This window comes from Panthera uncia, chromosome B4 (assembly GCF_023721935.1).
Source record: "Panthera uncia isolate 11264 chromosome B4, Puncia_PCG_1.0, whole genome shotgun sequence".
NCBI lineage: Eukaryota > Metazoa > Chordata > Mammalia > Carnivora > Felidae > Panthera > Panthera uncia.
Window position 1 is genome coordinate 29,349,965 of NC_064809.1, and position 22,979 is coordinate 29,372,943.

Consider the following 22,979-nt stretch of genomic DNA (forward strand, 5'->3'; position numbering starts at 1 on the left):
AAACTCTAGGGGATGGCACATTTTCAGATGGAAATTAATGGATGACTTGGCTGTAAGTCACCTTTAATCAAGTTATTTATATTCAGATTGAGATGAGTGGCAGTCTGATTGGAGTTATAAGTGAGGGGACACTAAGGCACCTGCATTCTTTCCTTGTGCCTTGTTTGCTGACTCTGGCTTTGGAGAGAATCCAGGGAGTCCTGGGAGAGAGCCCATCCTGCCCAGGGAGAACAAGAATCAGGTGAAAACAGGTTTGTCCCAGGAAGAGCAACAGGGGACAGCCAATGAAGGACGTTGATCAGAGGCCCAGAGATGCTGCCTTGCTTTAGACAAGGCCATGGGATTGGGTAAAACAAGACAAGAAAGCTGAAATTTCTGAGCACCAAAAAAGGAAGGGATTTTTACCTTGGGACCTGGAAGATAAGAAAAAGAAGGACTAATGGGGCGCCTGGGTGGCGCAGTCGGTTAAGCGTCCGACTTCAGCCAGGTCACGATCTCGCGGTCCGTGAGTTCGAGCCCCGCGTCAGGCTCTGGGCTGATGGCTCGGAGCCTGGAGCCTGTTTCCGATTCTGTGTCTCCCTCTCTCTCTGCCCCTCCCCCGTTCATGCTCTGTCTCTCTCTGTCCCAAAAATAAATAAAAAACGTTGAAAAAAAAATTTAAGAAAAAGAAGGACTAAGGGTTTGTGGTAAGGAGAGACAAAGCTGGTGAGGGAAGCATGCCACATACCTTGAAATCAAGCTTGCTTATCCCTGAGTTCTGCCTCCACATTCTCACTGGGGTCACCTTCACCTCCTTGTGCCTAAATCTCATACTTTGTAAGTGAAAATGGTGATTATCACAATGATACTCAACTCACAGAATTGTATGGATTAAATAATACATGCTTAAAATAGCTCTGGGCACACAGTAAGTTCTTAAATATCGGGAATATTATCAACACTAAATAAATATCAGCTGTCATTACAGTTGGACTGGGGAGGAGCAGTGCATGAGCAAGGCCAAGAAGAAGAGAAACTGTACCTGTGTATCTTAGCAGCAAAGAAACAGCATGGGGTGGTGCGTGAGGCCTGGGGCTTTCTAGAAGAGAAGCCCATTGCGAAGTTCCCAGTGTTGGGAATAGCTTCTTCAGGACTTTTAAGGGATGTACCATGTACGGTTCTGTTTTAAATCATTGCTATGGTGTGGCTCTCATGCCCACTTCCTATTACCCCGTCCCCAAGACACACACTCTTCACTCCCAAACTTTAAATAAAACTCTGCTATAAGCGATAGCTTGTGTGCGTGGTTCTATGGAGGAATCAAAAAACCACAAAAGGTTCTATGTTCTTTTATTAGGTAGGTGCTGCTTATTTAGGTGGCTGTTTTGTGGTGTGGAGAAAAGAGATTTTTCTTAACAGATATCCTTGTCTTTTTCTGCTAACTCTATGCACACTCCCTGATCAATCTACTGCTACCAAATTAAACTTTTCTAATCAACCTAAGTAATTTTTCTGCCAAAAATCCCAAGGGTCTCTCCACCGGCTGAGATAAAAGTAACTTTTAGAAGTGGAGGAGGTGTTGAGCATCAGTGAACTCAATTCTCTTCTTGCACTGAGGGAGATTATGGGATCTAGAGAGGTTACAGGACCTCGTCATTCCTGCCACAGAGTTAGAATTTGTACACACCTCTTCTGACTTTGAGTCCGGAATTTTTTTTAAGAAAAGAACTCACTGGACAGTTTTCTGTGTATTTTAGACACCTTGACAATTTTCTCTCTATAGGCAGTCTCTGAGTCAGATAGAACTATCTTCATTTTTATAAGTAAACTCCATTTTGATGTGTAAACAGATTTAGCAAAGTTAAGTAATGTGAATGAAGTTACGAAGTCAGTGCACAATTGAATTTGCATTTTCATCTAGGACTGGTAAATTTCAACCCTTGTTATAGCTTTATCATCCTGTCATTCCTATTTCCCATACAAATCTATAGATCACTTGAGGGCATAAATTGGATCTTACATATCTCTTTATGTCACATAACACCTTGTGCAAATAGGTGTTTAGTAAATATTTATGGAGAAAGGAAGGGAGGGAAAAGAGGAAAAAAGGAAGGAGGGAAGGAAGGATGGAGGGAAGAAAGGAAGAATGGAAGGAGGGAGGGAAGGAGGGAAGTAAAAGAGGAATTAGATAAATACTTAGGTCTCTTGAAGTCAAAGCCATTGTCCTCTCCACTATACAAAATGCTATCTTGACTATTAATGATCAGAACAAATCCAAGGTATAAGCCTACATTGAATCACCCTGATACATTTCTGGTTTCCATTTTCTATCTTGATGTATTTCTGGTTTCCATCCTTCTTTCATGTGATGATATTGATTTAAAGTAGCACGTGTTGGTTTGCAAATTAGCATGAGTTATGAAGAGTTAATGCAATGTTTAACAAAGAAATTTCTCTCCACTGCTTAAACGAAAGTAGGTGAACTTAGAAATAAGATTTGTATAATGCAGATCGTTCAAGATACCTATTGCCAACCAAGTATGAGAAATGACTGAAGTGTCACTATACAAACATAAACATTTTGCTTGCTTTTATTTCATCTAACAATCTTTTATGTATTTCAGAAGTGAAATGGAATCATTCGGAATTTCTTTAAGATCTATAGCAGTCTAGTTTTTTTAAATAATAGATCATTGTGTTTGTGACTTTTTTCACTTATGGTTTCTGCCCAGCTTACTAACAAGAGGTTAGAAGAGCTTAATGGTAGCGTTTGACATGTGCTTTGCAGAACATGCTCTCCGGAGCTCAGAGTAGCAGTCGAAAGTCACTGCAACACAGCATGACGCATTGGCCATTCTGCATTAGAAGGTGTTCTTTACCTTGGGATTCCATAATAAGAATACTTTCCACTTGCAAGTGTCTATCTGTGGATCTGTATTTTATAAACATTCACTCCATCTCCCTGCCCCATCTCCCCCAGGACTGAGGCTCCCAAGGCAAGCAGGCACATTACACAATGGCAGAACTCTGTGCTTGGGCTACTCCGCAGAAAGGTTTCACTGACTTCAAAAGGAATTCTGAGCATGATGGGAAAATGTGACCTAATAATAACATTTCCTTTGGAAAAACACCTTTACTAAGGTGCTTACCTGCAAAGTGCTTTGCCTGCTATATTCTCGTGTGAGCTAAAAAGAGTGTAAATGCAGGAACTTACATCAAGGAGTTATAAACTAGAATGACTTTGTGGGGTAACATTGTCAGGTGACAGAACAAATAATACTGCTTTCAAGATGACCTTCAAATCCTCAAATGTTGCCAGGGATTTGATGATGAAGGTGTGGCAATGGGGTGAGATTGAGGGGTGTGTTACCATCTTTTGTAAGAGAGCCTAGAATGTCTGTCAGCCACAGGTTCACAAATGCACCCTGGTGAAGGGTGGGTGCCAGGGGTCTGGGCCATCGGGTAGCCAAAGACAGGCCTGAGCCAGGCCATTTAACTCTGACCTGCTGTCACAAGCATCTCCTTTCTAGAATAAGTTACTCCCAGGGTGGTTTCTAAAACAAAGATGCCTTGAGGCCTGTAACATTTAAATGCTTTATAAACAGTTGTTTGTTTCTTATGATTTACACAGGCCAAGTCATTGGCCAGCCAAATATAACCTTCTAGACCCCACTCCATCGGACCTTATACTCTATGGATTATGGAATTTTTCAATCATTTATTAACTTATTTATAAAGTTTATCACTTATTTCTTAACTCACTGAGCTCCTACTTTGTGCCAGGCTGGCTGTTCCAATACTCTGACTTACTATATGATCCCAGTGTGGATTGACAACCTACTGGTTTGGGGAAGAAAAACAAACACAACAAAAACCTCATTTTCCTGCTGGGAACTGTTTGAAAAATGAGAATACAGGCCATTTGTTTTTTGTTCTCATACTTCCTTCCCTTCTTTCTTCCCATCTTCTTTCCCTTGTTGATACTTTCTCCAGGTATCCAGGTTCCCTCCAGAGCTGTTTCCTCTCCCAGTGCTCCTGGTTTCCTTCCTCCCCAGAAGGTCTTCTTGACCCAATGTTTCATCTTCTATGAGACTTTTGGGGCACCTGGGTGGCTCAGTCAGTGAGTATTCAATTTCAGCTCAGGTCATGATCTCACAGTTCATGAGTTTGAGCCCCACACCTGCTATCAGCACAGAGCCCTCTTTGGATCCTCTGTCTCCCTCTCTCCCTGCCTCTCTCTCTCTCTGTCTCTCAAAAATAAATAAACATTATAAAAATTAAAAAAAAAATAAGAGCCACACTTTCCTTCAGTGATAGTGGGTAAACTAACATTATGAGATAAACCAATTCTTACCAAGTTTTCGACTAACTAATATATTATCTTAGTAATATAGCCTTAAGAGCTGACATGTGGACTTTAAACTTAAAGTGATACTTTTAAGCTATTTTAAAAATACACTTTATTTATTATTTAGAATATAATAAATATTAATTTCCATTTTGTTTTATAATTTCTTCATTGTTCCCATCCTCAGGTCATAAGAAATTATAGGCTAGTAGGATCTCCCTTCCCTTCCTAGGAGCCATTGTGGGGTGCATAGAATCCAGAGACTTTTCTTCCATTTCCAGACTGAGCAAATCTCAATGCCATCACTCCTTGCCCCCAAAATCTTTTCCCTCTTCTCGTTCACTGTAAGATTCTTAATGTTAATTTTTAATGGATTAATGTTTTTGCAAAGTTGACGTCAGCTGCTTGTCATCTAGCAAAAATGCTGGACACGAGGAGTTACACGGTTGCCTGTTTGAAATAAGGGGAAAAAGAAAATAGATAGTAAAACAATAAATTGCCATGGCACATCAAGTGTTTGCATCAATCAGATACCTGTTTCTTTCTTTTCTTATTGTAATTTTTGTAAGTACAGAAAAATACAGGTCAAAAAGTAACACTTGTTAATAACCCTACTTTTAGAACAGTAAAGATATAATGCAGATTGATAAATGGATTGAGAAAATTATTTTATATAAATGTGATTGATTGTATTGTAGATTCAATTTTAATGAAAATTATTGAATTCATTTTTACTCAATGGGAAAAATTAAAGGAAAATGAAGGAAATGTAGAATGTCAAAAAATGATTCTTTACTACCAGCAATATTAGTGTCTAAAAGATCATTTTATGTTCAGCAGAGGAGTTTGGGAAAATTTTTTTAAGGAGTCAGAATTGTGACAAAGAGCAAGCAGGTGTTGTAATCTAAAGCAATGTGTTCTGAATCCTAGCTCTGAAACAAGAGGGCATCAGCAATCTCCCCCTCTCTCTCGACTCACTATCCTTACATCCTGATATAGGTATTCTAGCCATATCATTTGTTTTGCATTACTTAAATTTATAACATTCACATTCTGTAGGATGACTTTAATTCCCACATAGCTTTTACCTTTCACCACTTTCTCTATTCCTGGTTTTCTTATTTTCAATCTATCTCTGAATTGTATGAATTTAATTGTTTGGTAGTTTTTTCTCTTTTTTTTAATTATCTTTTTTTCATTTTAGAGGGGGGAGACAGAGTGTGCGTGTACATGAGTGGGGGAGAGGGGCAGAGAAAGAAAGACAGAGACAGAGAATCTTAAACAAGCTCCACGCAGAGTGGAGCTCATTGTGGGGCTTGATCCCACGACCATGGGATCGTGACCTGACCGGAAATCAAGAGTCCAAGGCTTAAACAACTGAGCCACCCGGGCATCCCTGGTAGTTCTTTCAAGAGCAGCTCGGGGTACTGTGCTCCATGAATTTTGTGTTTATTGTTAAGAATGTCTGTTCTGTATTTGAATAACATTCCAGATTGGCAGAGTTTTCTTGGTGTTACATTTTCTTTCCCTCAGCATTTTGTAGGCTTTACTCCATTGTTTTAAATGGATACTTGTATGTTACTCTGAGGAAGGGCCAAACTGGCTTTTCGCCTTATTTCTTAGTTGTTTGCCTTTACTGCATGGATATCTGAAACATTAATTAGTATTCTTATACTCCAACAGCCTAACTAGGATGTAACTAGGATTCTGTATCACTTTTTCCTGAAACACAGTATTCTTTTCAATAAGCATATTCAGTATCCTCTTTATTTCAAGGTCATTTTCTTGTATTATCTCTCAACACATCCTCTTTTCCTTAGGTGGAATCTCTCACACAGGGATACAAAGTATCTTGATGCTGGATTGCCTTTTATTCTGTTTATAGTAGTGTTCATCAAATGCTTTGATTTTTCTTTTTCATCTGCAGTTATCATAATAACCTCAAACCTTGCCTTTCTATGTCAGTAATTCTATGTTCAATAGTATTTTTGCTTTTTCTTAAATTATTTATTAAACCTCTAATAATGCTATTTTGATCCTCAATTTGTCTTGAGTCTAAAAACCCCATTTCTGTCATTCTATATTTTCATTTATTATGTTCATGTTCTCTACATAAGACCAAGTCATTGTGACTAAATCTCTTGTTTTTTGATTTCTGTTTTCTTCTAGATTACAATATCTGTTGTTTTTTTTTTTCATGATGTTTTCGTGTTTTCTGTTATTTGTTTGCCTGGTGCCAGCTTCTTCTTTATCTTGTTATGTTTAGACCACATGGACTGGACCTTCTCTTTGTTGTGATATAGAGTGTGTTATTCTGTTTTTAATTTTATAGAGAGAGACCACATGATCTGGGGAGAGAGAGGACCAGAGGAGAGAGAGAGAGAGAGAGAGAGAGAGAGAGAGAGAGAGAAGCCCAAACAGGCTCCATGCTCAATGTGGACCCTGGGATCATGACCCAGGCAAAAATCAAGAGTTGGACACTCAACCGACTGAGCCACCCATGTGCCCCTAGCATGAGTAAGTCTTCACTCTCTTCCCACTCTATCTGACCTATAGGGTGAGAAAATGAGAAAGGAAGCAAGACCATCTTGGTGCAGTCTTCATCGATATCTGGGCCCAGTTCTCTCCTCTAAGATTTTGTTAAACATTCTAAATTACATATCTAATCAAGTGTTAGATATAATACTGATACAGCTACAAAGGCCAAAACAGTAGTGATTTACATAATGTAGATATTTATATTTCTCTTACTTAATGACTTGAATGTAAGCAGTCCAGGTTGACAGTACAGAGGCAGCAGAAGCTCTGTAGTATCAGGGATCCTAAATTTTTGTATCTAGTTGTCTGACAAGTTTTCTATGCATTACAGTGGATACGAGCTCTTATAGCACACTCATGTCCAGCCAGTGCAAGGGGAGAGGAGGGAAGAAAGGGCCAGATCTCTCTCTTTTTTAAAGCCATTAACCTGAGGTTTCAAGCATTACTTCTTCCATATGATTGGATAGGATATAGTCACATGGCCACACTTAGTTGCAAGGGAGGCTAGGAAATGCAGTCTTTCTTCTGGACAGTCATGTGTGCAGAGGAAAGTTGGGAATTCTATTATTAAAGGAAGAAATTGAAGAAACAGCCGGTTCTGCCTCACCAAGTTTCCCTTCACCTAACAGTGGACTGTAGCTCATTCCCAGGGTGTATTCTTGGACTTCAGACAGCTTCCCCAATTCAGAGAGCTTCGTGGTCCTCTCCTCTCCTTATTCCACCAGTTTTCCCTTTATTTCGGGAAATAGTTTCCAAAACAGTTTTCATTTCTCAGTTGAAAAAGGAAAAAAAAAAAAAAAAAAGATGAGAACATCCTTGCAGTTTGTGTAGCTCAATATTTGGCACTGTTAGTGAGACTCCTTCACATGTCTTCGACTTACCTGGATATGTCCCTCTGGGGGTCGAATCAGGTGATAAGCTAGGCTATGCTACACCCCCTGCTGCTCCTGGCTGCTCTAGAGTTTTCTAATTGTTTGGTTTCAGGTTTTGAAGTTCCTTAAATAGGTTTTATTACCATTTTTAGTTGCTTTTAATGATTATATTTGCTGATTTTTGCTAACTTTAATCTCATTTTCATAGTTATCAGGAGAGGGAAAGTTCGTGATACAGGGTTTTTTAATTACAATTCCTCTCTCTTTTCTCTTTGACTATTTATAACCCCCCTCCCAGCATTCTCTGTCTCCCTCTTTGCTTAATTTTCTCCCCTTCACTTATGTGAGGCAGTTAAAATTATTCATTATTTTCACTCAGAAAGTCCAGGGTCTGTCTTGCTTGTTTTCCATCTTCCTAAATTTCTTCAACTTTTCCATTCTGTGAGTGTGCTTGTTTTTCTAGCTCTACCACAGTCTTATTATTTTAAAAGTATCATTTTTACATGGAAAATGAAATCTTGGGAGAAGAGAAAATAGTAGCTTTGTTTCATCTATATTTTGGTATGAGAAGCAGGGTCAAAGCTAGGTTTTTGGAAATCTTTCAATAATCCTCAAGCAATATCACTCAAGGAAGATGTCTGCTTTCCTAACTGATCCTGTGGGTGGCCCAGTTGTGTTCCCCAAATTCATCTCTAAAGTTGGCATCCCACAGAGCTAAACTGACATGGCATCTTCAACAGTGTTTCTAGAAAGTTCATCCTCTCAGTGTTGTTAGTTGGGCTGCTATGAGACACTGTGGGTGATTTCTCACTTTATAAATCTTATATGATAATGATGTTGCCTTTGGGTAGGAATAAGAAAAAGAGAAACTTAGGTAGGGGGATTGCCTGTCTCTATGCAAGACATAAATATTAGAGGAGATGCCATTCTGTTATTGAGAAATTCCATAACAAGCAGGGTGTGAAAGAAATCTCTTTTAAGAAAAAATTGTGGTGTGCCAACCCTCCAAGTTCTTGCTCTAGAAGAACATCCTGGGAGGTTAAGCCTGACCCTAACTTTGTGTCTTCTTTTCCCATTTCCTTCAAAATTATCTTCTCCCAGCTGCTCACCATGCTTCCTTTATTCAACAAATATTTACCACTGCCCTCATGAAATTTGCATGTTTAGTGTGGATGAATAATAGCATGAATGAAAGGTGATAAATTCTATGGAAAGAACTATAATAGGGAGTGGAGATAGGAACTGCAGTAGAGAAGGAAAGGAGGAGCTCTGGGTATTGTTTGCCTTCCTTGCTTATGTTTTGGCCACATATGAACAAAAACCTTTCCCTGTCTCCTATTTGGACAGTTGAGATCCATAGGGACTTAAAAATTACTAACTAGTACCAAATGACTAAAAACTAAATGACTAAATATAACAGGAAAATCAAATAGAAATACACAAAATGTATGAGAAATACAAAAGTTTTTCCCCAAACTCACAGAGAACTCCCACATACTGCCCCCTAAGGTCCTTATTCTCTGGACCCGATGACTTGAAATAATTTCAGAGGCCCTTAGCTCAGTTTCCTCACTTCCTGTCTCTTGACCTGCCTCCACGTGGCAGATGCCCCCTCCTAATCCAATATTCAGGAGTCTCATTTATTTTATTTTATTTTATTTTATTTTATCTTATCTTATTTTATTTTATTTTTTAATAATTTATTTATTTTTTAAATTTACATCCAAGTTAGCATATGGTGCAACAATGATTTCAGGAGTAGATTCCTTAATGCCCCTTACCCATTTAACCCATCCCCCCTCCCACAATCTCTCCAGCAACCCTCTGTTTGTTCTCTGTATTTAAGAGTCTCTTATGTTTTATCCTCCTCCCTGTTTTTATATGATTTTTGCTTCCCTTCTCTTATGTTCATCTATTTTGTACCTTGAAGTCCTCATATGGGTGAACTCATGCAATAATTGTCTTTCTCGACTGACTGATTTCACTTAGCAAAATACCCTCTAGTTCCATCCATGTAGTTGCAGATGACAAGATTTCATTCTTTTTGATTGCTGAGTAATACTCCATTGTATATATATACCACATCTTCTTCATCTGTTCATGTGTCGATGGACATTTGAGCTTTTTCCATACTTTGGCTATTGTTGATAGTGCTGCTATAATCATAGGGGTGCATGCATCCCTTTGAAACAGCATACCTGTATCCCTTGGATAAATACCTAGTAGTACAATTGAGGATTGTTTATTCTAGCTCTGTGAAGAATGCTGGTGTTGTTTTGATAGGGATTGCATTGTATATGTAGATTGTTTTGGGTAGTATCGACATTTTAACAACATTTGTTCTTCCTATCCAGGAGCATGAAATCTTTTTCCATTTTTTGTGTCTTCTTCAATTTCTTTCATAAGCTTTCTATACTTTTCAGTGTATAGATTTTTCACCTCTTTGCTTAGATTTACTCCTAGGTATTTTATGGTTTTTAGTGCAATTATAAACAGGATTTATTCCTTGATTTCTCTTTCTGTTGCTTCATTATTGGTGTATAGGAATGCAACTGACTTCTGTGCGCTGATTTTATATCCTGTGAATTTGCTGAATTCATGGATCAGTTCTAGCAGTTTTTTTGTGGAATCTTTTGGGTTTTCCATATATAGTATCATGTCATCTGCAAAGAGTGAAAGTTTGACCTCCTCCTGGCCAATTTGGATGCCTTTTATTTCTTTGCATTGTCTGATTGCTGAGGCTAAGGTTGCCAATGCTATGTTGAATAACACTGGCAAGAGTGGATATCCCTGCCTTGTTCCTGACCTTAGCAGGAAAGTTCTAAGTTTTTCTCCATTGAGGATGATATTAGTGGTGGATCTTTCATATGTGGCTTTTATGATCTTGAGGTATGATCCTTCTATCCCTACTTTCTTAAGGGTTTTTATCAAGAAAGGATGCTGTATTTTGTCAAATGCTTTCTCTGCATCTATTGAGAGGATCATGTGGTTCTTATCCTTTATTTTATTGATGTGATGTATCACATAGACTGTTTTTTGGATATTGAACCAGCCCTGCATCCCAGGTATAAATCCCACTTGATCGTGGTGAATAATTTTTTAAATGTATTGTTGGATCCAGTTGGCTAGTATCTTGTTGAGGATTTTTGCATCCATGTTCATCAGGGAAATTGGTCTATAATTTTCCTTTTTAGTGGGGTCTTTGTCTGGTTTTGGAATCAAGTTAATGCTGGCTTCATAGAAAGAAGTTTGGAAGTTTTCCTTCCATTTCTATTTTTTGGAACACCTTCAAGAGAATAGGTGTTAACTCTTCTTTAAATATTTGGTAGAATTCCCTTGGAAAGCCATCTGGCTCTGGATTCTTGTTTTTGATTTCTAATTTGATTTCTTTACTGGTTATGGGTCTTTTCAAATTTTCTTTTTCTTCCTGTTTCAGTTTTGGTAGTGTATATGTTTCTGGGAATTTGACCATTTCTTCCAGATTGCCCATTTTATTGGCGTATAATTGCTCGTAATATTCTCTTATTATTGTTTATATTTCTGCTATGTTGGTTGTGATTTCTCCTCTTTCATTTTATTTATTTGGGTCCTTTCCTGTTTCTTTTTGATAAAACTGGCTAGTGGTTTATCAATTTTGTTAATTCTTTCAAAGAACCAGCTTCTGGTTTCATTGATCTGTTCTACTGTTTTTTTGTTTGTTTGTTATTTTTGGTTTCGATAGCATTAGTTTCTGCCCTAATCTTTATTATTTCCTATTTTCTACTGGTTTGGGGCTTTATTTGCTGTTATTTTTCCAGCTCTTTAAGTTGTAAGGTTAAGTTGTATATCTGAGACCTTTCTTGTTTCTTTAGGAAGTCCTGGATTACTATTTACTTCTCTTTTATGACTGTTTTTTCTGTGTCCCAGAGGTTTTGGGCTATGGTGTTATCATTTTCATTGGCTTCTATGTACTTTTTAATTTCCTCTTTAACTTCTTGGTTATCACATTCATTCTTTAGTAGAATGGTCTTTAGTTTCCAAGTATTTGTTATATTTCCATATTTTTTCTTGTGGCTGATTTTGAGTTTCATAGCATTGTGGTCTGAAAATATGCACAGTATGACCTCAATCTTTTTGTATTTGTTGAGGGCTGATTTATGTCCCAGTAGGTGAGCTATTCTGGAGAACGTTCCATGTGCACTGGACAAGAATGTGTGTAGGATGAAATGTTCTGAATATATCTGTTAAGTCTATCTGGTCCAGTGTGTCATTTAAAGCCATTGTTTCCTTGTTGATTTTCTGTTTAGATAATCTGTCCATTGTTGTAAGTGTGGTGTTGAAGTCCCCAACTATTACAGTATTATTATCAAAGAGTTTCTTTATGTTTGCGATTAATTGATTTATATATTTGGGTTGTTTCACATTTGAAGCATAAATGCTTACAATTGTTAGGTCTTCTTTGTGGATAGACCCCTTAATTATGACATAATACCCTTCTTCATCTCTTGTGAGTCTTTATTTCAAAGTCTAGATTGCCTGATATAAGTATGGCTACTCTGGCTTTCTTTTAGTGACCATTAGCATGATAGATGGTTCTCCATCCCCTTACTTTCCACCTGAAGGTATCTTTAGGTCTAAAGTGGGTCTCTTGTAAACAGCATATAGATGGATCTTGTTTTCTATCAATTCTGTTACCCTATGTCTTTTGATTGGAGCATTTAGTCCATTGACATTCAAAGTGAGTACTGAAAGATGAATTTATTGCCATTATGTTGCCTGTAGATTTGCAGTTGCTAGTGGTGTTTTCTGGTCCTTTCTAGTGTTTTTGCTTTTGTTTTTGTTTTGTTTTGTTTTTCATCTTTTCTCCCCTCAGAAAGTCCTCCTTAAAATTTCTTGCAGGGCTGGTTTAGTGGTCATAAGCTCTTTTAATTTTTGTTTGTCTGAAAAAGTTTTTATCCCTCCTTCTATTTTGAATGACAGCCTTGCTGGATAAAGAATTTTGGCTGCATATTTTTCTGATTCAGCACATTGAATATATCCTGCCACTCCTTCCTGGCCTGCCACGTCTCTGTGGATAGGTCTGCTGCAAACCTGATCTGTCTTCCCTTGTAGGTTAAGGACATTTTTTCCCTTGCTGCTTTCATGATTCTTTTCTTGCCTGAGTACTGTGTGAGTTTGGCTATGATATGCCTTATTGATGGTCGTTTTTTGTTGAATCTGATGGGAGTCCTCTGTGGTTCCTGGATTTTGATGTCTGTGTCTTTCCCCAGGTTAGGAAAGTTTTCTGCTATGATTTGCTCACATAACCCTTCTACCACTTTTTCTCTCTCTTATCTTCTGGGACCCCTATGATTCTGATGTTGTTCCTTTTCAATGAGTCACTGATGTCTCTAGTTCTTAAATTGTGTTCTTTTGCCTTAGTCTCCCTCTTTTTTTCTGCTTCATTATTCTCCAGAAGGTTGTCCTCTATATCACTGATTTGCTGCTCTGCTTCATGCATCCTTGCCACTGTGGCATCCTTTCGAGATTACAGCTCAGTTATAGCATTTTTTATTTCATCCTGACTAACTTTTATCTCTGCAGAAAGAGATTCTAATCGGTTCTCAACACTAGGTACTATTCTTATTATTGTGATTCTAAATTTTGGTCCAGACATCTTGGCTTGTATCTGTGTTGATTAAGTCCCTGGCTGTCATTTCTTCCTGTTCTTTCTTTTAGGGTGAATTTCTCCATTTCATCACTTTGAAGGAAGAAAAGGAATTAATAAGGTAAAAAAAAAATTAAAATTAAAAAATTAAAAACAACACAAAAAAATCAAATAAAGGATGCTAAATCCTAAGTGTGTTTTGGTCTGGTTGTTGAAAGGAGCTTGAGAGAGAAAAAAGGGAAAGATAAGAAAAGAAAAAAAAGTTTGAAAATTTGAAAAAATAAGTACAATTAAATAGAATAAAATGAAATGATGGAAGTAAAATAGAATTTAAAAAAATTACAAAAAAGTAAAAAATATATAATAGAAAAAATGAAAGAAAATATTTTAATAAAAATGGAAAATAAAAAGAAATTTCTCTTTCTGTGTTCAAGAATAAGAAAATAAAAAAAATTGAATAGATGGACCAGCAAACAGACTGAAATATGATTGAAATTACATTGGTTTCCCCTAGAAGTCAAACTTCATATGAAGCACTTTACAATCCGTAAACTAAGCAGGCAGAGAGACTTGTGGTGTCCTGAAGAACGAGGTTGGCCCAGTGGGTGGGGCTTAGTGTAATGGCTCTGTTATCCACTAGATGGTGCTGCTTAGCTTAATGGGCTGGATTGTAGTGGCACATATAGGTGTGTATGTGCATGCACGGGAGGGGTGAAAATGGTATTACCCAGCTACCCAGTTTCTAGTATCAGAACTCTGTGCTCTCCCCAACCAGCAATCACACTTCCCTCTGTCCACACCCTGCTTTTACACTGTCCAGGACCAAGCCATCAGGCACCTCCCTCCTGAGTTTTTCTCAGATGCAGCTGTGTTTCCCAATCCCATACTTCTGAGAGACTGCGGCTTTGACCCACTCAGACCTTCCAAGCGATGGTCTCACTGAGCAATGGTCCTCAACCAAGAATGTTTGCAGGACCGTGCTGCTGCTGATGCCCAGAGACTACAGCTGGGTGCCAGCCCACCCCAGAAAAAGTTCACACAATCATGTAGCAGCAGAGTTTCAGGGAATATGAAAAATCACAACACACATCTGACACCAGGCTTCCCCCTTAACGTCCTTGTTCCAACACCTGTGAATGTGGTTGTTCTCCAGGGTCCGCTGGGATCTTTGGTTGTGGGGTGGCCTCACAGCCTCTACCAAATGTCCTCCCAGCAGGGGAACTGCCTCGCCCCATGCAGCCCAAGGACCCTGAGGACCTCACAGTCTGCTCCTGGGGATTCGCTCTTCGCACCAGAGTTCCACCAGCTAGTGAGCTGTGGAGTTTCAGACTCTGCACTCCCCTTGTTTATAGAGTCTTAATGGAATTTAAATCCTCTTCTTTCTCCTTTCTCCCTTTTTTGTTCCGTCCCTTGCATACTCTTTCTTTTCTCTCCAGCTTCTTTCTTACTCTCCCCCTGTGTCCGTCCTCTCTCTGCAAGCAAAACAGCTCCCTGACCTCCACAGCTTCTCTCTCCCTCAGTTCACCTCTCCGTGCTGTGTACCTGCTGAGTTCTCTGGTTCAGGTTGTGCAGATTGTTGTGTTAATCCTCAAATCAGTTTTGTAGGTGTGCAGGATGGTTTAGTGTTGATCTGGCTGTATTTCAGGGGTGAGAGATGCAAAAAAAGCTTCCATGCTGTTCCACCATCTTGTCCCCTCCTATTTTATTTTGTATATTTTAGAGAGAGAGTGCCTGAGCATGAGAGCAGGGGGTAGGCACAGAGGGAGAGAATGAGAGAGAGAGAGAGAGAGAGAGAGAGAGGGAGAGAGAGAGAGAGAATCTTAAGCAGGCCCCATGCTCAACTCAGAGCCTAATGCAGGACTCAGTCCCACAACCTTGGGACCATGACCTGAGCCAAAATCCAGAGTTGGATTCTCATCCAACTGAGCCAATCAGGTGCCCCAGGAGTCTCATCTTTGACATAAGCCATCTCATCTCATGTTACTGCTCATCCTTGGTTATTTCTCTCCCTAGGTTATGATTGGTTTCCAGTCTGAAAGATCTCACTTCCCTATGAGGCAGGCATAGTGAATAATCTCAGTTACCTTGTACAGTAAGAGTTTGGCTTTGCCTTTGCAAGTTGTGGTAGAGACACCTCCTACTTCTTTAGTATACATGTATTCCCCCGCTTTTCTCAAAACCCTTAAAATTAGGGCCATGGGCCAATCCCAGGCTGCAGCACTTAAGAGACAGTGCTAGTCTTTTTTTTTTTTTTTTTTTAATTTTTTTTTTTCAACGTTTTTTATTTATTTTTGGGACAGAGAGAGACAGAGCATGAACAGGGGAGGGGCAAAGAGAGAGGGAGACACAGAATCGGAAACAGGCTCCAGGCTCCGAGCCATCAGCCCAGAGCCTGATGCGGGGCTCGAACTCACAGACCGCGAGATCGTGACCTGGCTGAAGTCGGACGCTTAACCGACTGCGCCACCCAGGCGCCCCGCTAGTCTTTTTTTATACGGAGACTAGAAGCTCCGTGTTCTGGTTGGTATTGCAGCCAGAGGCAAACAGCCCAGATCCTTGAGTCACTGCTTGGAACAGAAGTGTCCTGCAGAGCTACCTGATTCACCATAGCCTTATATGAGTGAAATATATCCTTTTATGTGTTGACTCAGTAATACTTGGAAGTTTATTTCTTACTACTGCATAGCCAAGCCATAGTTAGCCTAAGCTAACACCTGGACCAACAGTAAAGTGAGATCACAGTTCCATTCATTCTAGAACATTCCTGTAACAAATGACATTGGTAACAAGAAGACCTTTTCTTCACCTTTGGAGGTAGCTTAGAGTAGCATTTGGAATATAGACAGATCTGGGTTTGAATCTTGGAAATGCTACTTACTAACTAATTGTTTGATATCAATTATATTTCTCAGCCTTGCTGGACTTGTTTTGTAACTTTAAAACATAATAAGGTTGTTTTAAGGATTAACTGAAGCATATAGTGAAGTTTGGTACACAGTAAACATTCAGGAAATTGTAGTGGTTATGATGATAAGGAGTTAAGAAATTTATGCGAAGTAGATGCCACCATATGCTCATTCATTAGCTGAAGTACACATAGCTGATGTCCTAGTTCCGTGTGCTTAAGGAACAGGGAAAATATGGAATGGGTGCCACTTCCTGGGCCTCTCCACCCACCCAAACCTCCTAATCAATAGATGAAATTAAATCAAAGGGATGATTTGTTATCTGGATGCCAGAAAGAGTATTTCTCCTTATAACTAACAGCAACTTAAATACATAGAGAATTAGAAGCTGATGTAACAAAAACTATGTTTGACTCCAAAAAGAAGATCCTTTTAGATGGAGGGCTTGAATCACAGCAGAAGAATTACAAAAAAAAAACCCAAAAAACAAACAAAACAAAAACCCCCAAAACCAAAACCAAAACAAAACAAAAACCTGAGGATTTGAATCTGCTTTAAAGATATCACATATTCAAAGTCAAGAAGCAATTTAATCAACATCAATGATTTTCAGAAATTGGACAAAATTAGAGAAAGGATAGCTCAAGTTAACAATGGTACAGTTTCCCGACTGGATTACATCAAGATTGTTAGCACTGTTAGCATTGCCAGCACTGTATCCTGTCAGGGTGATGATCAGGCCTTGAAGAAGGGTGTGGCATTAGCGCATGTCAGAAATGATGGAGTAGGGGGGATGTCTGAATCCCTGAAAGGAGCATCATGATGGACCAGGACCTGCTTTCCATATGGGCAAGACATTTCATTTGAGTAGCACAAGGGTGAGACTCAACAGCTCCTCACAGGACAGCATGTCCAATCCCAGCATCACACTCTACCAGAGCAAGCAGCTTCCTAACACCACGAACAGGGCAATGATACCAGTAGGTACTGGCTATAAGTGTTACGCATTTCTTAAGCTCCTATATCATAATAGGTATCATTCCATTCAGCTGTACAGACGACCCTAAGGAATAAGATTAGAAATCATCAAAGGAAAATCAAGTAGGATTCAGTCTAGTTTTACCATTCAGGATTTTAACATCTTTGTAAAGTAGTAAACTGTGTGTGTTGAATAAATAAGGCAACTTCTTTTGGGTAGGAGGATTTGGCTCTTTACAAATGGGTCCTCCTTTCCCCACCCCACCCCCAATTATACTCTGATGAGTAGAGTATTTGCTATGCTCTGTAGCACTTTAAAGTTTTTGCCCAGCAAAATACTTCATCAGCACTATTTCTGCAGTCTCAGAAAAGCCCATGTATGTGTAGGTCCCTCCAGAGCAATCGTGCTTCTGAATGGGATTGCCCATTTGCTAATTTTACTTTCTGTTTTCCAGGTTGCATCCAGTCTGTTTTCCGACTCATCTGGAAAGTGCTTTGTGAAACCTGCAGGCATGTGTATTTTCCCCATCTCTGAGTGTCTCAAAATCACTATTGGAAGTGAGGCAAACTTTCACACACCTGGCTCAGCATTAACTGAAGACTATTTTGGCACTTCTCAAACCTAAATGGATGGGAATACAGGTTATCTGGGGATATTATTAAAATGACTCTGTGTGTCTGGGGTATGGCCTAAGATTCTGTAGCTCTAATAGGTGTCCAGGTGATGCCACTACTGATGCTGATTCTTGGGCCACACTTTGAGTAGCAAGGCCCTGTGCAAGCACCTTGCAAGAAAATGCAGGGCTGTGAGATGGTAGGAGCAATGGAAGAGGAGATGAGATTAGAGATACACTGAACTCATCATTCAACCTCCCTAAACTTTGGATTCCTCATTTATAAGGTGGAATAATATTGCAAACCTTACCTCAAAGAGCTGCTGTGAAAATAGGTAATGCTTTCAATAAAAAGCAGTACAATGACATCACCATAGAAAATTCTGGTGCAGTGGAGTTTACTCTTTTCCTCCTAAAATGATACGATTGGTTCAAGGGACATTTATTGCTAACACATTGCATGCAATGTGATAATGTGATGCTCTCATTTGAATCATCTTGCAATGTTTCATTGGACAGGTTTTTAAAAAGGTTATTAATCTAGTCTTACCTACTTTTGGTGCTCAGTTCTACTTACTTTGGGGCTCCCTTTACTCCCTTTCTCAACCTCCAAGTTGAAAAGCTGGTAAAGATCCCTTAGTGGATATAGGTTAGGGAAATAGAACTAATGCTTAACAGAACTGCTTTTTAATGCAACACAACAGCTATAATTACCTTTGGGAAGCAGAAATATTATGGAATGTTACAAAATCCATTTGATTTGCAAAAAGAACTAGTGTAATTCAGCCCGAGTGGCAATTAATAAGTAATTAGGGAAGACAGGAGATGAAACAATAAATAATTTTCATGCTTTTAAGTGTTTCAACCCTTATGATACATTTAATTCCTGACTTTGGGAAGTATTATAGAGTGATGTAGCTCATTACACCCAGTAAGAAGGACATAGCCTAGCAGCTAACCAGGGGTGACACAGGGTGAAAACATCTATGTTTAAGGCCTTCTCAAACATGAGACAGAGACAATATTAATTGAGGGCCCTTAGCATTTTTCAGAAAGCATCTCTAGATGAATTCTGATAGACGCTTGCCAGTCATCATGTTTTCTGGAAACATCCCTGAAAGTAGGTAGAATTTAACTTCGGTGAAGTGATTACCCAGCTCTGTCTCTCTCTTCTAAGCAGAGAGACTTGAAAATTCCCTCAATAGGGAAAATGTCTTATTCTTAGATAAATCTTGGAAGATGCAAAAGGCAAAAATGTCCAGAGAAGCAGGAATATTGGTTCCCTGCAAAGAGCTATACAGAACAGCCCACTTCTCAAGAAGTTCCTATGCTTTCAAATTTCCCTACAATCAAAGGATTATAGATAAACAAAGAATTGTTGGTCTGTGGACAGTAGGGTTGCTGGAAGAAGTTTTGTAAAGAGTCATACTCAGCATGCTTTGGCTTAACATTTCTCTTGCTTTCGTGTTGCTGTCATTATCATTATTACTATTACTATTATTTTAGTCCCAGATGGAATAGAAACTTTCCTAAGAATTAGCAAATGGCCAGTTGTAATGCCATGCTTAACACTGCCTTACACCTACATAGGCACATGCATAAACCCTGTCAGTGTAATACCTACTTTCTATAAAAACAAGACTTACCAACAGATGTTTGTGAATTTCATTAAAAAAAAAAAAAAAAGATTTACCAAATGGAATAAAGAGCATTTGACATAAGATTTGGGGTTGAAAAATTTCTGTGTATAAGGCTAAATTCTATATTCCTATATCCTGACAGTGTCTAATTTGGCTCAGTATTCTACTTTGGGATATGTCTTCTTAACTTTCTCTCCTAATTAGGATATACTTTAAAAATTAAAAAAAGAACTTTAGGGGCACCTAGGTGGCTCAGTCAGTTGAGTGACTGTTGATTTCAGCTCAGGTCGTGGGATGGAGCCCCATGCCAGGCTCTGCACTGAGCGTGAAGCCTGCTTGGAATTCTTTCTCTCTCTCCCTCTGCCCCTCTTCCCAGCTCACTCTCTCTCTTTGTAAAATAAATTTTGAAAAAGAAAATTTTGAAAAGAAAAAGAACTTTAAAAAATCTTGGAAGTGATTCAATGTTGGCACAATACCAATTTCTTTAACAAGAACAAAGCTAATATAATAAAAGCCATCAGGTGTGGGTGTTTTATGAAAATGTTTAATTCAACTGTTTCTTTGGAATGTAGTAGTCATAGTTTGGAATCTAAGTTACAGTTCAGTTCTATGTGGTTTTTATGCTACTCAGTGTCTGAGAATACAAATGTCATTGAAAGTTAAGGCTTCGCTGTTCATTTTGAAACAACAATTTACAAGCGTCATATTGTCATAGAAAATAAAAATTTCTGTAAAAAAAATTTGCACAAAATTTTATGATGGTACAAAACATGAAGCAATCATATACCAGTAAAATGAAAACATTTTACTACAGAAAGTCTTATAGATTTCAATAAAGAAAAAATAGGTTATTTTACACCTTTAAAAATTACGAAACAATCTAAAACAATATAAACTGAACATTTTGTAACACTGCCTTTACAAATTAATAACTTTATAAACATATAATTTTTAAATATATTTATCAGTGCAAGATACTTTAAAATTTAAAGTTGCAGTATCATTTTTCCTTGACTAAGGACAACTCTAAGTCTGTTGCCTTAAAAAAAAAAAAAAAAGCAAAAAACCAAAAACACATCTTGGTGCTTTCATCCTGGTATGATTGTAACAACTGAATGAATGCCTCTGGGGATAAAAATCTATTCTTTTTTCCTAGTGATCAATACTTTCCTGGAAACAAAAGGCATTCATAATCCAATTAAACCAAGATGAATGGACTGACCCATTCATGATGCAAATGTGACTCCCACAAATGCGTCTGAAAGGGACCCAGGGCAATGTAGGAAGGACAATCTAAAATTCTATACACCATGGCCTGATACAAATACACGGGAAACAACCACAGCTTCTTTGGATTAATTCACATGCTGCCTGATAAGATATTTACGGCTCTGTGCTGTTGGTTCTAGGCTTCCTTCTTACCAGTCCCAAGGCAGGCTTTTTCTTTGTGAGCCATTGGAAGTTTCTAGGTGCATTCATTCAAGTCTGTTTTTTCAGCGTTGCTGCTGAATGGATGTTTTTAAAGATTTGTTTTGACTTTACTTGTTTTCTTTCCCCGTATTATCTTAAAATACTTCCCCCCAGGCACCAGGATTTATAGTCACTTTCTTAAATTAACTGTTCTTTCTTCCATTTCCCTTGTCTGATTCAATAGCAAAACAAGAGGGTTCTCAAGGGTCATTTTGCATATTTGGATGTAAAAATCTCATATTTTTGGATACTTGGAGAATTGTATTCAGTCCTTCCTTTGGGTCTCACTTAAAAGCCAATTAGTATTCCTTCTCCCTCAGCTTCTCACTCTATTAAATGCAAACATTTCTATCTCAGATCATTTTGATTGGAGCAGACAGACAAATGGCTTAAGGAAAAAAGATACTGTCACTTTAACCAGTTAACAAGAAAACCAAAGTTAGACTTTGGAGGGCAAAGTTAGGAATTTCCCTTATTTATTTATTTTTAAACATAAAGTCTAGCAAAATTGCTTGCCATTACCAGCAGGTTAAAGCTGCAAGTTTCTTTTCTGGACAATGGCAAATGCTTAAATTCTAAGAGAGAAAAAAGAGAGAGAGAGAGAGAGAGAGACAGAGAGACAGAGAGACAAAGAGAGAGAAAGAGAGAGGAGAGAAAGAGTTTACATTTGAAAATACATTCCATATGAAAGACCAATAAGAGAGAATATTGCAGCTTTATACAAAAGGGTCAAGAGACATGAAATTGAACTACGGAAAAAGCAGAACAATTAAGCCACATTGCCAAATCTTCGGAGCCCTTGCCTTCCCAGGGGCTGACATCTCACACTAAAATATACTTTCTTCTTAGTCAGTGGGCCACCAGGGTTTGATTAAAGAGTAGGGCTTTCACCAGCGAGAAACAGAGCAGGTTGTTAATGTAACACAATGAGAACCAGTACAAACAAAAAGGCACTTGAGAGGACATAGACTAGCCAGTGCCAAGGATTTTTCATTGCGGTTGTCGGCAGCACACCCAGTTGCCAGCAGTGTTTGGTGATGGCACGGTTTCCTGTATGGAGTTCACAAGCACGAGGTTTAGTACAACACTGGAAAACATCAAGAAAATTTGACGGTATTGCTTTGTAAACAGAGCTGACACACTATACTGGTACTGAGGCTACAGCACTTTAACATAAAACATCCTAACCCTTCTTTGCCTATGCACGACGCGGGCAATTATACACAAGTACAGCTTCAGGAGTCCACTGAAGTGCAGTTATTCTAATAGATTCTGGGCACTGGGCTACAGGTAGCATGTCCATCAAAAGGGCCCCGCTGAATACACTTGGTGCCAGCATCTTGGATTTTGCACAGTTTCTGAAAAGAATCCATAAAAGGAAGAGGAGAGAGAATGGGGAGGGAGAGTCGAAATGAATCATTAAGTCATTCATACTTGGTCTCAACACCAGCATTGGATTATTCAAATGAAACCAACAGAAAAAAGCTGACTGTACATGATTCCGATTGCGAACACAGCTAACTTGTTCATGTCTGTCGGCCGTACTCATGGATGCTCCTGAGAAAAGCCTGGCTCAGCGTCATCAACGCACTTCCCAGCCTGTACAGTGAGAGAGATCAACAAACAGTTCCCCAGCACGTTCAAGTTACGTCCTTCCCCTTCAATTCTCTGACTCGTCTTTTCATCTGTCTGCCTTCATGCCTCCGAATAAGTACTCTGTGTATTCAGTTTGTCCTTTTTCAACTTCACTCCATCCACGAGTTCAAAGTTATAGTTCTCCAGGGCAGATAAGTTTCTTTCGGACATCCCATTGTGCCAACAGGCACAGTACAGCACGACCCCACACACGGCACCCAGGAGGACGCCCAGGGCACTCATGGCTATGATGGTGATGAGGATGGGATCCAAGGTCTTCAATACGTTGCCCGGCTTCCTGGAGATGTTCTCATTGCTTTCTCCTGTGCCTTCATAGCCTGGGGTGCTCCCTAGGGGAAAAGAACAATTGGCC

General features: G+C 38.9%; 1 protein-coding gene across 6 annotated transcripts in view; it reads right to left on the reverse strand.

Moving 5' to 3' along the window:
• Positions 1 to 20,029: 20,029 nt before the first annotated feature.
• Positions 20,030 to 22,979, reverse strand: part of NRP1 (neuropilin 1) — a 138,856-nt gene continuing 135,906 nt past the window's right edge. For all 6 annotated transcript variants that reach the window (XM_049624782.1, XM_049624783.1, XM_049624786.1 and 3 more), the window contains one exon: positions 20,030 to 22,956. In XM_049624782.1, the coding sequence (XP_049480739.1) occupies positions 22,667 to 22,956 (290 nt within the window). In that variant the 3' untranslated portion in view covers positions 20,030 to 22,666. The remainder of the gene's footprint in view (positions 22,957 to 22,979) is intronic.